The following is a 19,408-nucleotide window of genomic DNA, read 5'->3' as shown; positions in this document are numbered from 1 at the left end:
CGGGGTGTGACTTTATCCTGAGTGTAATAGAACCATCAATGTTGTGGAGGTGTGAGTATGCCTGTTCTTATGTTCATAGGAGAAAATTAACCAGATTTGGGTTTTGTGAAGATGACTGTGATTTATCTATAGAAGAGATTTAGAAAGGACACAGGTGGACCACAAAGGATGTCCTGGCAGTGCCCTCAGGAGACACGATTGCAATTTGGATTCAGGTAGTGATGGTGGGAAAGGAAATGAGTAGGTAGATCCTAGAAACACACAGAATGAAATTTAAAGGGCTTGGTGTCGGATCAGTCATAAGGGAACCTCATCTGCCTAGTCATCTGGGCTGATGAGTGGAGCTGCCAGTCTCAACTATAGGGGACAGTGTGGGCCTCAGAGAATGCTGTTGGGGGACAGTGGTGGATTAATTATGACTGTCTCCATTTCTTGAATGTCTATGAGTTAGAAGTTGAGCTCTACGATGTTCAACCTGGACAACTATTTATATCCTCACTCTCTAGTAACCCAATGGAATTCTGCAATTTTGTTTCTCACAGTGCTTGTTGTTACTGTTCAGTCACTAAGTCATGCCCAACTCTTTGTGATCCCATGGACTGCAGTATGCCAGGCCTCTCTGTCCTTCACTATTCCCGGAGTTTGCCCAAGTTCATGTCCGTTGAATCGGTGATGCCTTCCAACCATCTCATCTTCTGCTGCCCACTTCTCCATTTGCCTGCAGTCTTTCCCAGCATCAGGGTCTTTCCCAATGAGTCAGCTGTTTGCATCAGATGGCCAAAGTATTGGCCTAACAACCCTAACTTCTACAAAATGTATGAAGCATCAAATAGGCCTAAACTCCAGCAGGAGGACTTCAGAGACAGTTGGACTGGCTGTTGGCGGCTTTATCTGTAATGAATATGGGGCCAATAATGTCCAACCTGCCATCAAAACCGCTTCTCAAAAAGGTTAGTGGAATCTCAACATAAAATTTCACAGAAAATGAGCCCAAATTATCAAAGCTTTATTTCATTTGATACCAACATCCAGGTCCAGTCAAATAACATTTCATAAATCACACTAGAATGATCATAGCATGTTTCAGATCACATGGACACCCCTCTGACATAATTACCTTTACTATTTATTATCTCCTCAGTAGGCAGCAAAGCCAGGAGATGTTTTAACTAAAACAACAGTTATGCTGAGACCTACATCTGAGGTACTTTTTAAAGACAGCCCCAAAGTGTCTGAATGGTGGGACAATTGCATTAGAATCTAGAATTTACCTAGGAGACATTTTGTTGTCACTATTTCTATCATCATAAGTCTGTAGAAACTCTGAAATAGCACAAAGAGAGCCTTTCAGTTTTTAATCATTATATGTGGTATAGTCGCAAAGTTGTGTCCGATTCTTTGCAACCCCATGGACTTCAGCCACCAGGCTCCTCTGTCCATGGGATTCTTCAGGCAAGAATACTGGAGTGGGTTGCCATTTCCTTCTCAAAGGGATCCTGCTGACCCAGGGATCGAACTTGGGTGTCCTGCATTGCAGGCAGATTCCTTACTGACTGAGCCACCAGGGAAGCCAATCATTATATGAGTTCACTTTAACATTATTTTTTGAAAAGATTCCTAATATTTTTCAGAGGATCTATAGCTATACATCTATCTATCTGGCAATTACGAATCTGCACAGATAGATGTAGTGTGTGTATGTGTGTGTGTGTGTGTGTGTGTGTGTGTGTGTGTGTGTGTGTGTGTGTATATATATAGTACTCTAAAGTGCTTAATAACTACATATGTTCCTGATACTATGTTGGACTTAAAACCTTATGTAAAATTTAACTATCTTAAACAATAATAACTTTCAGTAACAGTAGCATTAAACACATTAAAAATACTGCAAACACAAAGGCAAAAGTGTAACTTAACAAACAGTATCTTTCTAAGTAGACAAAGTAAATACCGACTTGATAGCTTATTTGGGGAAATTTATCCAATAAACTAAACAAGCCATCTGTTCACACATATCCCAAGTGATTACAAAAAAAGGAATTTGCTAATAATCTCAAATTAAAAATAAACCCCCCCACAATTTACCATTTTGTTTCACTGTATTTTTCTCTCACTTTGGAGAAATTCAGTCTTCAATCATGCTAATTTGATTTTAGAGTAAAGGCAAATGAAATGTAGAACTCAAAGGTTTAATGAGCCTCCACAAATGCATAAAAAGTGTAAAGGCAAGTAACCATTAGAAGAGCAGTAATGTGTCAGCAATGAAGTACTATTGGGCCACAGGGATGTTTGAATCCCTTCACTGACAGCAAAGTGATGGAGGAATGTGACTTAGAAGGAGGACACATCCCATCTGGAGGGACCGGTGAAGGCTGGTGAGGTGTCCATCACTGGGGAAGCCACCCTGCCATGGCTGCCTGGTCCTGTGGTTGGGCAGAAAGACAGTGCTCCCTTCGGGTGTTTAGTGCATCATCAGCCACACCAGCGTGTACTGATGTCTACCTCTGAGTGAACCATAGCATCCCTAACTGCTAGGACTGGCATCTTACTTTGAAAGATATCTGCAAGCAGTATCAGAAAATCTTCAACTGGAACTCCTTTAGCATTATCTACCAAACAGGAAGGAAAGTAGGAAATATTCTATCTGATGTCAGGAATATTCACATTCAGAAAGTGCATTCCAGCCCTCCTCTACGTATTCCAAATTATACACAAAAACATGCTCATATTAGTCAATTTGAAAAGGTACAGAAAAATACAAAGAAGAAAATGAAAACCACCCAAACTCCCATCTCTGAAAATAACCATTGTTACCATTTTGATATATTTCCTTCCAATCTACTCTTAAGCATATATACCTTTTAAATACAACAAAGTTCACGCCATATACAGATTATCCTCCTTTTTTTCATCTAACTTGGTATCATTATGTATTTCCATGTTGTTGAAAATAATTTACAGTCATGAATTTTAAAGTCTACATAACCAATTATGTACAGTAATGTATTTAACAGATAATGTATTTATGGGTTTGTTTTCTACTTCCAATGTTCATGATTAAAAATACAATTTCTGCAACTCTTTTTTTACACTTCTGAATCCAGGGCTCTTAAAACAATTGTGTTAGGCATGAATGCTTCAGTTTTCAACATAATAAAACAGTTAACAGATGTAATGAGAGTTTAACAACTTTTTTGAAAATTAACACACAATTTTTGATTTTTAAAAAATTTTAAAAATTACAAGGGTAATGAAACGGCTATTTCACATGAATCTCTATATTTGAAGGTCACATGTTTTCAAAGGCTTTTCCACTGTTCTCCATGTAGCTGACACCGGTGGCAGGAATATTCTCAACATTGAAGAAAATACCTAAACTTTTGCCGTCTGTGTGTCTGCGGTGGTCTTGTCTTATAAGTGAGAGATCCAAAAGGTTTTCATCATCTTATAAAGGAGAAGATCACCAGGAGTAGCTCAGGTGCCAAAGGGTCCGGGGGTCACACCTGCAGGGCCTCAGAGGGTGGCTATTACATAAGTTGCAAACAATAGTAATACTTTGAATACAACACTGTCCTCCAAACCGCAAGGCAAAGATGATCAGCTGAGAAATGCTCCTTTATAAGTAAGCTAGGTTGTCTACCCAGTCAGGGTAAACTGGAAAAATATTGCTGAAATAGTCCCAGATGTGCCCAATTTATTCCCGTGTCATTTTAATATATCCCCATCATTTGGGGGCATTTGTATCTTTGCGGGCATCATGAAATGGTCCGGGCTTGTCTTTTACTGCTTTACTGTCCCAGAATCTGTTTACTATTCCAGAATCAGCCATTTCTCCAAGGAGCTGTGATTCCTCTTATTGGAGTAGAGAGTGGTTATTTGTTCCTAAAGGTCCCTTGCTTCTGCTTCCTGGTCCATTCCCCCTAAACCATAATAACAACAGCATATGAGTTTTCAGTTTCTCTTTGGAGATAGAATGCTCAGATCTGACTAATGATTAACTAGAAGAAAGTGTCCCCACCTCTGCCCTCAAGTACGGGTTACATCAAAGACTTCGCCTTCCAGAGAGGACCATGTTTTATCCCTGTTGGTTGATGTGATAATTATGACATGCACTGTTTTCATCTGAAAAGGAAATAGTATCAGAAAAGACTAAAACTTACCCACAAGCAGACTGGTCTTCTCTTTTTACATTTGAAAGCACAGGTACAGATTGAAAAAAGGATTTAAACCACCAGGTGGATTCTGCCACTTCGGGTAATCCTATCAAATAAAATTCACATTTGCTGTTCAGTCACTCAGTTGTATCTGACTCTTTGTGACCCCATGAATGGCAGCACACCAGGCTTCCCTGTCCTTCACCCATCTCCCAGAGTTTGCTCCAACTCCTGTCCATGTGTTGGTGATGCCATCCAATCACCTCATCCTCTGTAACCCCCTTCTCCTCCTGCCCTCAATCTTTTCCAGCATCAGGGTCTTATCAAACACAATTGAGAGACGAAAAACAAAGGGAAATAGGGAGGGTGATACTGATAAGAAATAAACTACATACCTAGCTGGGCTTTGTCATCACCTGCAAAGTTGACAGAATCAGGACCAGTTAAAGAGGTGCCTGAAGAAACACTGGCCTCTGTAAGAAAGAAACAATAATAAACAAGCATATAAATAATACACCAACACAGATTTTTACATATAAACTCTCAAGCAGCATGGTCTGAAATCATTTAATCCTGGATTATGAACTGAAAATTTGGTTATATTACCAGCCAATTAGAAGTCTCCCAGAATAATGCATATTACATTTTTATTAATAAAGTGTGTTCCTTTCCATGGTGAACAACTCTCACACAGATATTAAGTAGAATTTAAAATATATAATAAATATTATAAAATTGAAAATCTTAAAAAGTACAAAATCAAGAATGAATATTATTGTACTATATTAAATATATTACTTGCATACAAGTCATATAATGTATTATATTTAAATATCCTACAGAAGTTATCAAATTTAGAAATAAAAGAATCATTTTAAAAGAAAAACATCTTTTTTGTCATATCATACTTGTATTTTAAACCTAAGGGTTCTAAAAGATAAGAATAGAAAAATAACTTTTAAGAATGTAATAACTCTAAGAACTTGGGCATAGTTTAACTTTGCGTGGAGGAGAATAAATTAGTAGATGTTTCCATCTCTTGTCTACAAACAAGCCCTTGAAATAAGACTTTTCTACAGGCTGGTGTGACTTCAAAAAATGATAGCTTGGTTCTGAAATGATTGTTTCATTGTATGAAATTTCTATATTTTCTTCGAGAAGCTATACTTTTCCATTTAGCTATAAATTTTCACAGATGGAGAGATAAATAAAAGTAAAGCTGGCCAAGTAGAAGCTGACCTATTAACCACAGGAGAAAATGGAAATGAGAGAATCTCTGAAACACACTTGTGCTACTTCTCTTTTCTCAGAAATGAATATTTTATTTATGCAAAATTATCAGGTTTTAGTGTATCCTATTAAAGGCAAGGAACATGAAAGTAAAACCCACGGGAATGAGTTGCCATTTCCTCCTCCAGGGGATCTTCCTAACCCAGGGATGAAACCCTCGAATCCTGCATTGGCAAGAGTATTCTTTGCCATTAGCACCACCAGGGAAGTACCCACCCTCCCCCCAACCCTGCCGAAATTGTGAAATATAAGCTTATTTTTACTTATTTATGTGTTAATGGTTTCATGGCTATAACAAAACATAGTTAAAGCAAAGTGATGAGGTTTGACAGTTTTTATTGATTCGGGGAGTCTCTGATAAGGTCTATTCCTATTTTCTTCGCTGTCACAAAGAATTGTCACTATTCTCCTTTTAGTTCTGATAGGACATGATACGTAGGTTAATTATACCCCACAAACATCACCTGAGATCATATTCTCTAGGGCCACCCTCTAGAGTTGTTATGACTCACTTCGATAATACTGATTTCTGGCCAAAAGACAACCAGCGGAAGGCACGGATGCCATTGTCCCCTGAGCAGGAGCCAGTGAATTGGTGATGGGCAGCCTGCAAAATGGATGATGAGAGGCTAAAGTTAATCATATTGGGTTCCTGTTCCTTTTTCCATGAGTATTTTTTGTAAAGCAACATAATTTACCATGTAATAAATATCCCACAAAGAATTAAAGAGTTCACACAAAATTGTAATCAAATTCATTGCCATAAACCAAAAATGCAATTCATTAGGTGAAAACACAAGAAAAAATATATATCCAAGTATAACCATGCCCACAGCTGGCTCCAGAAGTGTAAACACAGCCCTGACCATCACTCACCTGCCTGCTTTCTTCAGCCTGCTCTTCCAATGAACGTGGGTCTATAGCTTCTTCAGAAAATGCAGACTTGGGAAGGGCTGATTGATGGTGATCCAGGACAGACCTGCCATGGGGCAGAGGGTGAGCTGTCTGGGAGCACAGCACCCCTCGGTCTGGAAGGCAGAAACCGGAGTTGGGAGCGGACGCAGGTGGGCACTGGGCCACGACAGGCGGAGCCAGAGGCTCCCTGCCTGCCTGTGTGCCCTTGACTGAGTCAGCCTGCCGGGGGGGCTGTGGGCCAAGCAGGACTTGGCCCGGACGTGGTGTTGTCCTGGCCCTCTGGACAGTCCTGGTTCAGGACTGCTGGTTTGACAGGGAGAGAGGTAATAGCCACTCTGGGGGTAGAGACACAAACTTGGGGTCAGTCACACACTCGGGGACAGCACCACGCTGGGCTCTGAGGGGGACACCATGGACAGGCTGCAGGCCCCCAGGGGCACTGGATGTCATCACAGCCACGGGGATGCAGCGCAGAGTCACGGGGTCTTGGAGGACAGGAAAGAGGTCGGGGAAGAGTGGGGACCTTCTGGAGGAGGGCCATTCACTGCACCCCCAGTGGACAGCAGGTTAGAGATTCCAGCAAGAACAATCCAAGACACATGGTAATCATGGGGACGGAGGAAACAGGAACTTGATGGCATTCTAGCAACACTGCTGGTTGAAACAAAAGCTGCATTTCTGTTCTGCTTCTAGCAATGGTCCTTACTTGAACGGTTTTGCCATTTCCTAGACTCAGTTTGCCAAGAGGTCTAGCCATGGATCCCTCACTATTGGGAGGAAGATGCTGTCAACTGATGATTCAGTTCATTTGGTGGCTGTTGGTTTCACTGGCCAAAATCAGTTTGGGCAACGTATACAGAATTGCTCATCAGCTATGTTCAAATTTACTCAAAACATTTGTCTTAGTTTGCCTTCGTGGTTCTTTTTAAATACCCCACTCCACCTGGTTATGGCTCCTTTCTGTTGCCAGTATTATTCATTTCCGCCTTTTCTCCTTTTGTCTTGATTAATTTTCCTGGTGGTTTCTCTATTAAATCAGTTCTTCCAAAGAACTACCTCACGTGTTTTTAAGTTTTATATTTTATTTCCTGTCTTCTTTTATTCTTCTTCCTTTTATTTACTTTAAGGTTATTCTTATCTATTTTAAAATTTTTTTACTGCTGTTATGACATTTCTTGAATATTTCAATTATTTAGTGATGCTTTTCTAGACATACACTTTCTCTGGTAGCTAAGAGGGTAAAGCGTCTGCCTGCAATGCAGGAGACCCTGGTTTGAACCCTGGGTCGGGAAGATCCCCTGGAGAAGGAAATGGCAACCCACTCTGGTACTCTTGCCTAGAAAATCCCACAGATGGAGAAGCCTGGTAGGCTACAGTCCACGAGCTCGCAAAGAGTTGGACACGACTGAGTGACTTCACTTTCACTTTCTAGACATATAAATTTTCTCAATTATCTTTTAATTGATGATTCCTAAATACACTATGTTGTCAAGAGAGTCTTTTCATTTTTGTTCATTCTTTCAAATAATTTTGGAAGTGGCTTTCTGTGTATTAATAATAGTAAATATTCTTCCATTGCACAGTCATGATTTGGTATCTGTTTGATTGTGTTACTTAATTATGTTAAACAAATGATTTATGTACTCACTGCTGTCTTACCATCTGCCTTCCCAGTTTGTAGTGCCATCACATCAGTTGAGTCTGTCCATTTTGGCCTCATGTGTTTTGCAGCCGTGTGGGCAAGTGTGCACAGAATCCTGATGTCATAGTTTCTTGGTGGATCTTGGATTTTACTTTCCTTTATCAGCACTAAGGGTTTAACTTCTGCCTTAGATTCTCATTGGTCTAATGCTAATTTTGTGGCACCTGCTTTTTTATATGCAATCAGAAATTATCTCCTCTCATCTTTTTATTTTCTGCTATCTGTTCTGTTTCCTTTTAAAAATAACTTATCAGCTAGCTCCCTTTGGCTACATTATTTTTTCCTAGTTTTACAGATGCATTTTCTGTCACAGTTGTTGAACTGTTGGCTGAGTTGCTTAGCACTAGATTTCTTCATAAATTTTGGGATGTGGATTTGCAGGTTCCTTCTGAGTGGCAGGTAACTTCCATTGCTCTGTCTAGCTGTGCACCACCCCTGGCCACTACACCACACCTCTCTCCTGTCTGGTGCTATCAAGGTTTGACCCATGGTTTCAGTTTTTGAAAGATTCAAAAGTGAGTCTCTCAAAGACAGGGGGTTCAGTTCCGTTCAGTCACTCAGTCGTGTCCGACTCTTTGCAACCCCATAGACTGTAGCACGCAAGGCTTCCCTGTCCATCACCAACTCCTGGAGCTTTTTCAAACTCATGTCCATTGAGTTCGTGATGCCATCCAACCATCTCATCCTCTGTCGTCCCCTTCTCCTGCCTTCAATCTTTCCTAACATCAGGGTCTTTTCTAATGAGTCAGTTCTTCGCATCAAGTGGCCAAAGTATTGGAGTTTCAGCTTTGACATCAGTCCTTTCAATAAATATTCAGGACTGATTTCCTTAGGATGGATTGGTTTCTCCTTGCAGTCTAAGGGATTCTCAAGAGTCTTCTCCAATACCACAATTCAAAAGCATCAATTCTTTAGTGCTCAGTTTTCTTTATAGTACAACTCTCACATCCATACATGACCACTGGAAAAACTATAGCTTTGACTAGACAGACGTTTGTTGGAAAAGTAACGTCTCTGCTTTTTAATATGCTGTCTAGATTGGTCATAGCTTTTCTTCCAAGGAACAAGCATCTTTTAATTTCATGGCTGCAGTCACCATCTGCTGTGATGTTGGAGCCCAAGAAAATAAAGTCACTATTTCCATTGTTTCCCCATCTATTTGCCATGAAGTGATGGGACCGAATGCCATGATCTTCATTTTTGAAGGCTGAGTTTTAAGCCAGCTTTTTCACTCTCCTCTTTCACTTTCATTAAGAGGCTCTTCAGTTCCTCTTCCCCTTCTGCCATAAGGGTGGTGTCATCTGCTTATCTGAGGTTATTGATATTTCTCCTAGCAATCTTGATTCCAGCTTGTGCTTCATCCAGCCCAGTGTTTCTCATGATGTACTCTGCATATAAGCTAAATAAACAGGATGACAATACACAGCCTTGACGTACTCCTTTCCCAATTTGGAACCAGTTTTTTGTTTCATGTCCAGTTCTAACTGTTGCTTCCTGACCTACATACAGATTTCTCAGGAGGCAAGTAAGGTGGTCTGGTATTCCCGTCTCTTGAAGAATTTTCCACAGTTTGTTGTGATCCACACAGTCAAAGGCTTTAGCATAGTCAATGAAGCAGAAGTAGATGTTTTTCTGGAATTTTCTTGCTTTTTCTATGATCCAACAGATGTTGGCAATTTGATTTCTGGTTCCTCTGCCTTTTCTAAATCCAGCTTCAATATCTAGAAGTTCTCAGTTCACATACTGTTGAAGTCTCTCTTGGAGAATTTTGAGCATTACTTTGCTAGCATGTGAGATAGGTACCCTCTATATTTTTGCTTTAGCAACATCCAGTACAAAACCCAACACATACCATAAGTAGTTCCTGTTCTGAAAATCTGACAAAATCAATGTATTCTTCCTCCTGTGTGTGGTAAAGAGGGTTATATCCTCAGCTAACGATTAAAATGTTATAATAAGGCTCAGATTTCCACACCATAACCATGACATAAGGCAGCTAATTTCTCCCCAATTGTTCCCTGACCCACGTTATTTTCCAATATCTCATTATTAAAATTATTAGATTATTAGATTCATTATTAGATCTATTCAAATTATTAGATTATTAGATCCATCCACATTTCAATGAGTGTTTTTTCATAAGATTAAGTTATGCAAACATTTCTCTTTGATCGTAACACACACTTCAAACCTAATGGACATCTCATTAGAGGAAGAGAAAGGCATATTTTAGAAAGACTAAGTACTAGTCACAGTCCACCATAGTCTCTCTGAGGGGTGACCAATTTATTACAAGTGAGACACTATTACTCTTTCTGGGTTTATTGATGATGGATGAAGTAGGAGACAGGTATCTGATCATTGTTTTGTAGAGCATGGAAATTCATGGCAAAAAGATGGTTGTGTTTATAGATAATTCATTACCACCTATGCTGTTAGACCACTGACCAGGTGAGATCAGAGTCTGGGCGACTTCACTGCCTCTGCCTCATTCCAACTCCAGTCTGACATGTCTATGTGTGCACACAACACGTTGGGGTTCTTAAACATTCAGTGACATTGGAATCGATGAACATACCCCATTAAACATAAACACTCTGTTGTTGTTATACACTCAGTCTTGTCGGATTTTTTGAGACCTGGTAGACTGTAGCCTGCCAGGCTCCTCTCTCCACAGGATTTCCCAAGCAAGAATACTAGAGTGGGTTGCCATTTCCTCTTCCAGGGGATCTTCCCGACCCAGGGATCGAACCTCCATCTCCTGCATTGGCAGGTGGATTCTTTACCACTGAGCCACCATAGAAGCCCCAAAACATGCACAAGGCCTCTATAATAACAAAAGCTTCAAATGAACACTGTTCAGTCACTCAGCTGTGTCCGACTCTTTGCAACCCCATGGACTGCAGCACGCCAGGCCTCCCTGTCCATCACCAACTCCCGGAGCTTACTCAAACTCATGTCCATTGAGTTGGTGATGCCATCCAACCATCTGTGGCAGGTGCTTTATAGCCGAATCACCCTTCACCCCCTCACCTTCCTCCTGTGAGTTTTCCTAGGGAAAAAAACCTGCCTGAGTCACCAAGGGTGAACTTACAGTTCACAGTGTCAGATTCAAGTGGTGCCAGGGGACAGCTGTGGACCTGGGACCGCGAGGGTCCCACCTTTCTCACACAGCTCAGGATTCTGTCCCTGAGGCTGACTGTCAGCCCCCCTGCCTTACAGATGCCAGAGGTGATAAATCCTTCACCTGCCAACTCTTACCATCCCCATACACTGGTTAACAGTCGCTCTCCTCCTTTCACAGGTTTTTCCAATGTGTGGATGCCATCCCACTACAGCCAGCTCATCCCGATGTCCAGTGCTAGCTGTCTCTCTGACCATCACACCCCCTAAACAGCCATGGATGCTGGACCCCCCATGCCACAGTGCCCCCCACCCCTCCACACCCAGATCATCACTGGTAGAGGCTGTAATAGCCACCCTGGTCTGCTGGAACTTCTGTAACAAAGCACCAGAGACGAGGTGGCTTAAAGCATAGAAATTTATATTTTCTCTTCTCCTGGGTCTGGGGGCAACGTTGGGTTCTTCTGGGCCCCTCTCTTTGGTTTGTAGATGGTTCTGTGAATTCACAGGGTTGTCTGTGTCTGTGTCTTAGTCTCCTCTCTTAATAAGCACTCAGTCATACTGGACCAATGTCCCATCCTAACAATGACATTTGAACTTAGTCACCTCTTTAAAGACCTTAGCTCGGGCCTGGTGCACTGGGAAGACCCAGAGGAATCTGGTGGAGAGGGAGGTGGGAGGGGGGATCGGGATGGGGAATACATGTAACTCCATGGCTGATTCATGTCAATGTATGACAAAACCCACTACAATACTGTAAAGTAATTAGCCTCCAACTAATAAAAATAAATGAAAAAAAAAAGAAAGAAAGAAAGAAAAAAAAAAAAAAAAGACCTTATCTCCAAATACAGTCACATCCTGAGGTCCTGGGGGCTGGGACTTCAACATGTGCCTCAGCCTGGAACAGCCTGCTGTAGTTTCCCACAGGCTGTGGCACTTCACCCATCACCAACCACGGGGGCCACACAGCTGCCAACCAGGGGAAAGGTGCTCCAACTCTGAAACCCCAGCCCCAGGGCGCCCTGTCCTTGGCCGGGTTCCCTGAAGAGCAGAAACTGAGACGCACATGGCAACACTTGTGGGGCAGAAAGAAGCCTTGGGCATTACCTGTTCAATCCATCAATCTCATCAACACATCACGAGATCACTCAGACAGCTTGCCAGGTAAAGCGAGATTTGAAACACAAAGTGTATGCTAAGCACAAAAGCTTTCATTTCAGACGTGAATTGATTGAATATCCTGAGTTACATCCATTTTGATGTATCTTTATCCATAAATCTGGGCACTGCTATTGCTGGAACATAATGCACATAGTTTCTGACAAAAAAATTTCATATGCTATGGTCATGTTTTCACTGATCCTTTGACTAAGCTTACAAGAAATAGTTTCTTATTTAGAATTAAAACCACAGAAGCCATGAACTTTAGAGGCAGAAACATGAGATTCATTTTTAATTGACTCATAGTAATTATCAAAGAGCACAAATCAACCCAACATGTTGAAAACATTAGATTGTGCATTCTTCCCTTGAAATAAATATTTTAAGTCTGAGATTTAGACATAAAATGAAAGAATAGTTTTCACAGTGATATTTATTTTACTGTACTTTTCACTCTTTGTGCCTGATTGCGAGTAGTTTTTAAATGTGGCATTTTTCACTTCCTTTTATTCTGCTTTCATCTGCTTTTATTTTCTCTTATGAAAATAACTCTGCTCAACTTTCAGATGAAGTATCAACTTTTATCAGGTGATCCAAAACACAAGTGGATTTTGAACTTCAGCCTAGGGAAGGAAGACTATCTCTATGAATTTCATCACCAGAGAGGAAGGGGAGGAAAAAAGGACTTCTGGCAGAACTTTCCCAAGCTGTTGCCAGGAGCCATAGAAAGCTCACTTGTAGTGCAAACCCATTATAACATTATAAAATAGTTTTACGTATTCAAGGTGATTTATGAATGGTTAACTGCAGAAAGGCAGAAGCAATTAAGGTTACGTGAGTCACAGGGTGTTTTTCTAAAGTGTTAGATTCTACTGGTGTAAGATCTACTGGTGATGTGTGTAAATGCAGGCCCTCGATCACAAAAACATGCCTAGATGTGGAATTTTAGCTGCTTGTATGTTTGTAAAACTAGTTTTACCTGAAATCCAGAGAAAATACTGGTGAAATATTTGCTGAAAATTTAATTGCTTCAATCAGTGGCACAACCTTCTGTGTATACATCTATAATACAAAGATAGATGCATCTCTATGTAAAGATAGAATCTTTACCCGAAAGATAAAATCTAGGATCCTTTCATGAATCCAGGCTCATTTCAGATTAGGGTGGATTTTTACAGGTGTTTTGATGTTTCATAACTCTTCACCAAGGCTGCATCACCTTCCCCAAACATCCCTCAGAACCACCCTACCTTACTAATGCTTAGTCACTTCAGTTGTGTCCAGCTCTTCAGTTATGACCCAGTGAACTGCAGCCTCCAGGGTCCTCTGTCCATGGAATTCTCCAGGCAAGAATATTGAAGTGGGTTGCCATGCTCTCCTCCAGGGGATCTTGCTTACCCAAGGATCAGACCCACGTAAACCAAGGCAAATTTCCTTGTATTGACTTCCCATGATGGATAGTCTCCACTTGTATCTATTGGGAAAGAAAGCTAATGAAATTCAGAACCCAGTCCATTTAGGTCTGGATTTTGCCTAAAAGTACTGGTTAAGCAAGATGGCATGCATCTCCCTACATCTTTATTTCTTTTTGTGAGAACAGGACTATTAAAGTTTACATATACTTTAAAGTATTGCACTTGAGGATCTTTAAGTTGGTGTATGCTCTGAAAAACATGACACAAGATGCCCCTTATTAGCAATTCAATCCAATTAGTGTTCTCCTTTTACTTTAAAATTAATCTCTAATTGTACATTAGATATCTGTGAAAAAAATCATGAACTAGTATAGCCTCTTTTAGCAAATCTCCAGGGGAAAATGTCTACTGGAGTTGGGCTATAGAGCAAATAACCATATTAGAGGCCAAGGGCTTCATCAGTGAACTCTGTAGAACTAACTTCCCTTGATCATTAAAACAGTCCTCCTTTGTAGCAATTTTACATTCTTGGTGAATGTAACCCTTTTATGAAGCATCTCCACTGAAGTATCTTTGATTTGATATTTCATTGAGAATTGAACAGAATTAAGACATGTTTTCTGCAGGGCTTATGCTATCAATACACCCAATGACTGCAAATTCACTGATTTCATTTTATTAAATATAATCAGTAATGAGTTTAGAGTAAACAAAACAGAAGCCACTCTTTCATGTCTTGTGGGAATACTCTGAGTTTGTTTTAACTTTTAATTAATTAAGATTTCCATACAAGGGATAAAGTGTTTATGATTTTTCAATGAATATTTATGAAAGCTCATTGTCCAAAATTCACAAGCATTCATTCAGACTCATTAAAAACGTTCGTAAATATTTCACCGAAAACAGAGATCATAAACTGAAGCACTCTGCCGTCCTTTCAAGAGCCACATAAAGAACATCCATGAACTTAAACCATGCATATGTTGGTGAGCATCAGTATTTCTTCCTTTGGAACATATGTTGCACCTCTTTACTTGGGATCAACAGTGTTTTAGACCCCACTTGTCATGTTAGCAAGAGGTACTCAATAACTCTCAAAAAGTTGTGGGGCAAAGAAGACAAAGTTCTAATACTGAGTTTACAGATAACAATTACCAAATTCTGAAACACTGATGAATTAATTTTGCAATCTAGAAGTCAAGCATCATCATCAAATGACAGACTAAGATGAGAATGAATTTTCCAGCAAGTAGATAGATCCGTGTCACAGCTATTTACAGAGTGGTTGCTATGTGTCAGGCACCAGGCTACTATTTTTACTTTTGAGAATCCTGTGGACTCAGTGAACACTCCTGAGGATTAACAGAGTGTCACATCTCTCTCTACAACAGAATGGAAAGTAGGAGTTGACATCACAATGGCATTTTCAACAGACATCTGGTGTTTATCACTCACGGACACTAGTCTTTCATGGATATAGTCCTACAAGGAGGTGAAATTCAATATTCTGAATCCTCAGCACCCATTGAAACTCAGGTTTTCTTACTTTTCACTCCTCCTAAAGTGTTTTTTAAGCATGTGCTATGTAGCGGGCATCTCACCATGCTGACACATTTGCTGGCCAAGACAACATCCTTGATTCTCATGGACTCTAGGAAGTAAACTAATATAATTACTAGCAGGGAAACATACCTCAAGTAAAAAACAGATAACTAAGCAGGCAGAAGGTTCCCTGGTGACTCAGATGGTAAAGAATCCACCTGCAATGCAGGAGACCCAGGTTCAGTCCCTGGGTCAGGAAGATCCTTGGAGAAGGAAATGGCAACCCACTCCAGTAATCTTGCTTGGAGAATCCCATGGACAGAGGAGCCTGGCGGGCTAGAGTCTGTGGGGTCACAAGAGTAGGGCACGACTAAGCAACTAACACTTCCACTTTTTCACAAGCCGGCAGTGTTGGGAGATGATTTAGGTGAGGTAGAGAGAACAGCCTCTCTGAGGGGGTGAACCAGGCAGTCTGAGTGAAAGAGCTGACTCATGCCTGGCATCAGGGTGAGGGCAATCTCAGACAAGCTCAGCAAGGGGGCGGCTGTAGTCGGGGGGTTAGGGTCAGGATGAGACGTTTCCCAAACAGAAAGCACAAGGAGATCATTTCATTTTGGGGAAATTTGATGACTTCAGTCTTACATATATTTGTTTATTCTTTTTGTTATTACTCTGTTCTTTTTTCTTGCCGAGTAGCATTCCGACATGTGACTTTATCAGTGTGTTTGTCCATTCTCCTTTTGACAGACATTTGGGGGTTTCTAGTTTGGGATCATTGTAAGTAAAGTTGCTAAGAACACAGTGTTTACAAGTCTTTTTGTAGACAAGTGTTTTCATTTCTCTTGGGTAAATACTTAAGGGGTGGAACTGCCAGGTTATGGAATAGGTACGTGTTTAACTTTATAAAAAGCTGCCAAACAGCTTTCTAAAAATGGCTGTAAAATTTCACTCTCTTGCCAATAATCTACGAGAACCTAGCCCAGGGAAGGCCGTGTCTTTGTTGGGGTTCACTAACACCCGTCCTTCTGGGGTGAAATGGTGTTTAATGATGCTTCTCTTCTGTATTTCCTGATAATTGATGATGTCGAGCATCTCTCCCTCTGCTTCCTGACAACATATTTTCTTTTCTGAAAAGAAAACATCAGTTCAACTTTGTTTGTGCTGCATTTGGGTTGTTTGCCCTTGATTATTGATTTGTAGGAGCAAGCTTTTATTCTGAACACATTCGTCTTTCCTTCATGAATATTTTCTTCCATTTTGTGTGCTGCCTTACAATTTTTCTTACTCATGTCTTTTGGTGGGCTGAAGTTTTTAATTTTGTTGAAGACCAATTAGTCACTTTTAAAAAGTAGGTTTTGTGCTTTTTTGTATTCTGACTAAGAAATCTCTGTGTAGCCCAAGGTGGTAAAGATATTTTTCTATTTAGGTGTTGTATACCTTTATATTTCAGGTTTAGATGTAAGGTCCATCTAAAATCATTTTTATTAAACATTTATTTTAAATGATGTACTTTCATATATTCTGGATTCTCTTTTATGGTTAAATTTTTAAATGTCTGATGATAAGATGACACTTATGACTAAGTGTTGCAGTTTTGGGGCCTAAAATATGATACCCCTTTGATACAGACACATTTCTGATCACACCAAGTGACTGATTGTTTTGTAAACTGAGATGTGACTAAATTAGAAAATATTTCACTCTGTACCTTTGAAATTTAAAAAAGAAAATTGTGTCTCGCATTAATACTTCTTGAAACTTTGTTGTTGTTGATGATAATCATTCTTTGTTATGGAGGCATCCAAACCTGCCCTTCACCATTTTCTTTCTTGTTCCCCTCTTCTACTCTGTGTTTCCGTTCAGTGCTTAGAGTTTTTGAGCTACCTGCTTCATGAACATACTAGTTACTTCATGTATGGATGCTTCTGGGAACTCTCAGGGCTCTGAGGCTGAATTAGAAGAGCAAAAAGTGTAACTTGTTGCTGAGTCGCTCAGGCGTGTCTGACTCTCTGTGACCCCATGGACTACAGCATGCCAGGCTCCCCTGTCCTTCACTATCTTCCAAAGTTTGCTCAAACTCATGTCCATCAAGTCGGTGATGCCATTCAACCATCTCATCCTCTGTCACCCCCTTCTCCTCCTGCCTTCAATCTTTCCCAGCATCAGGAGCTTTTCCAACGAGTCGGCTCTTCACATCAGGTGGCCAAAGCATTGGAGCTTCAGCGTCAGTCCTTCCAATGAATATTCAGGACTGATTTCCTTTAGGATTGACTGGGTCGATCTCCTTGCTGTCCGAGGGCCCTCAAGAGTCTTCCTCCCAACTGAGGAGCCACCGAGGTGTGAACCTCTGGCCCTGATCTAGCAACAGAAGGGAGCTCAGGGAGGCTGGCCCCTTCCTGTCTGAGGTCCTGGCGACAACATCAGGCAGAACTCAGTGACCTGGGTCTCCTCTCCCCACTGAGGCTGACACTCTCCTCTGCCTCCAGCGTGGGGGACAGATCCAGGAGCCGCTCTGTCCCTGTGTCCCCACTGCAGTTCCTGAGCTAGGTGGCAGGACGAGAGAAAGGAATAGAGTTCTTCCTTAAACGTGCCTGTTGCTCCATTAAGTATGAAAAGTCAGTTCCTAAATGATGCTAGGACAACTGGTAGAAAAACTGGCCACAACCTCAGGTGTCAGAAGATCAAAAGGGGAAGTCAAATCGATAATTCAGAGAGGTCCCTGGGTGGATAGAAGCCAAGATGCACAGAAAAATAGACGTGAAGTATGGAAACTGCTGGCTCCCACAAGAGTGAAGTGAGAGCCAAGTCTACGCAGGGTAGATGTGGAGATGGGGGCCATGCCCAGGGGACTGGACAAGGCAGTTGTACCCTATGGAGACTAGGTTGGATCAGTCTCTCCAGGCCAGGCCCCTTGACATGACAATGAAGCATTTGCCGAGAAACAAGAGGGCCAGACGTGAGGATGGTCAGTCAGGGGGTGGGGGCTGTGGCTGGCCCAGGGACAGTGGGAAAGAGGGTTACAGTGGGTTCTGACCCCCAGCAAGGGGTCCCTGGAGGGGAGCTTGCAGTTCAATTCCTCAGGAATCTCTAGAAAGAACAGAACGTGGACATGAGATGTGGGTCTGAAAACACGGGGGTTAATCACTGTTCGTGGAGGAGCCATATGTCCCCATAACAACCCACCACCACCGTACTGGATGCAAAGGGCTGGTGGGGCGGCCTTGACCCGAACCAGCCGAGTTCCTCCATCAGCAGCCAGGTTAGCTCAGGGGGTCTGACACCCAAAATGGCCCACCCACATGGCGGTGACTGGGGCCCCCCTCTGCCCGTAAGTGAGTCTGCTCTGACACGGCGCCCAGCAGTCCACTCTGCCCCCTCCATCCAGGAAGCACCAGAGGACACCTCTGCTCCTGGAACTAGCCTAGACGGAAGGGGCTGCTGGCATCTCAACACTTAAGTCGGGCTGTAGGCATCCTCGACTGAGCGACTAACATATCCTTGAGGACTACTCTTTACCTAGCATGGATGCGAAGCCTGAGTTCCACTGGCATCTGTAGGCACAGCCATCTTTCAGGGTCTGGATGAGGGATGAGCTGCCCGTGGTTTGCACATGTGTGATTTTTCTGAGCCAGTTCCATTCTTGAGAGAGACATTAGCAAGTCTGAAAATTACATATAATTATGATAAATGAATGTAAATATTAATATTGTTATATAAGCATCCTCATTATACAAAAATGAGAGTAAAAATATACATACTAAAAGAAATCTTTTTCCCAGAAAATGTTGCACTGCTAATTATACAACTTCAGACTTTGACCTGTTGCTGCCATTTGAAGCTATGAGCTATGAGCTGTGGAATCTCAGGGTCACAGACGGCCCTAGAGCATCTCCAGGCAGCTCTCACGTGTGAGCTGTGAGACACTCACACCCAGGCAGGAGAAAGGTAGATTTACTTGGCTTCTAAAGTTCCACTAGATGGAGGGCAGGGCAAGGCAGTGAGCAGGGAGAACTTGGAGGTTGTGTTCACGGACACTGTGTGTGCATGTGTGTGTCCGTGTGTGTGTGCATGTGTATATATCTGTATGTGCATGTTTGCCTGTCTCG

The 19,408-nt window shown here is 41.6% G+C and overlaps 1 protein-coding gene across 1 annotated transcript; it reads right to left on the bottom strand.

The window, feature by feature from the left end:
• Positions 1–209: 209 nt before the first annotated feature.
• Positions 210–18,949, bottom strand: PPDPFL (pancreatic progenitor cell differentiation and proliferation factor like). Its single transcript, XM_061123290.1, has 5 exons — positions 18,819–18,949; positions 5,957–6,051; positions 4,550–4,627; positions 4,161–4,260; positions 210–3,524 (listed from the first exon to the last, which is right to left on the bottom strand). Exons 1-5 carry the CDS (start codon positions 18,938–18,940, stop codon positions 3,461–3,463), a joined length of 459 nt encoding a protein of 152 aa, XP_060979273.1. The 5' UTR covers positions 18,941–18,949; the 3' UTR covers positions 210–3,460.
• Between the last annotated feature and the right edge of the window lie 459 nt (positions 18,950–19,408).

The sequence above is a fragment of the Dama dama genome, chromosome 21 (genome assembly GCF_033118175.1).
Source record: "Dama dama isolate Ldn47 chromosome 21, ASM3311817v1, whole genome shotgun sequence".
Classification (NCBI taxonomy): Eukaryota; Metazoa; Chordata; class Mammalia; order Artiodactyla; family Cervidae; genus Dama; species Dama dama.
Note: the sequence above shows the minus strand (reverse complement) of the source record. Positions and strands in the feature narration are given on the sequence as shown.

What these genes read in the sequence shown, in the direction of transcription:
- PPDPFL (XM_061123290.1), bottom strand. Translation starts at nt 18,940, where the DNA reads ATGGAACTGGCTCAGAAAAATCACACATGTGCAAACCACGGGCAGCTC. An exon ending in TGATGACAAAGCCCAGCTAG is followed by an intron (nt 4,261 to 4,549) that starts GTATGTAGTTTA and finishes TTTATTTGATAG; the next exon opens with GATTACCCGAAGTGGCAGAA. An exon ending in GAAGACCAGTCTGCTTGTGG is followed by an intron (nt 3,525 to 4,160) that starts GTAAGTTTTAGT and finishes CTTATGTAATAG; the next exon opens with CCACCCTCTGAGGCCCTGCA.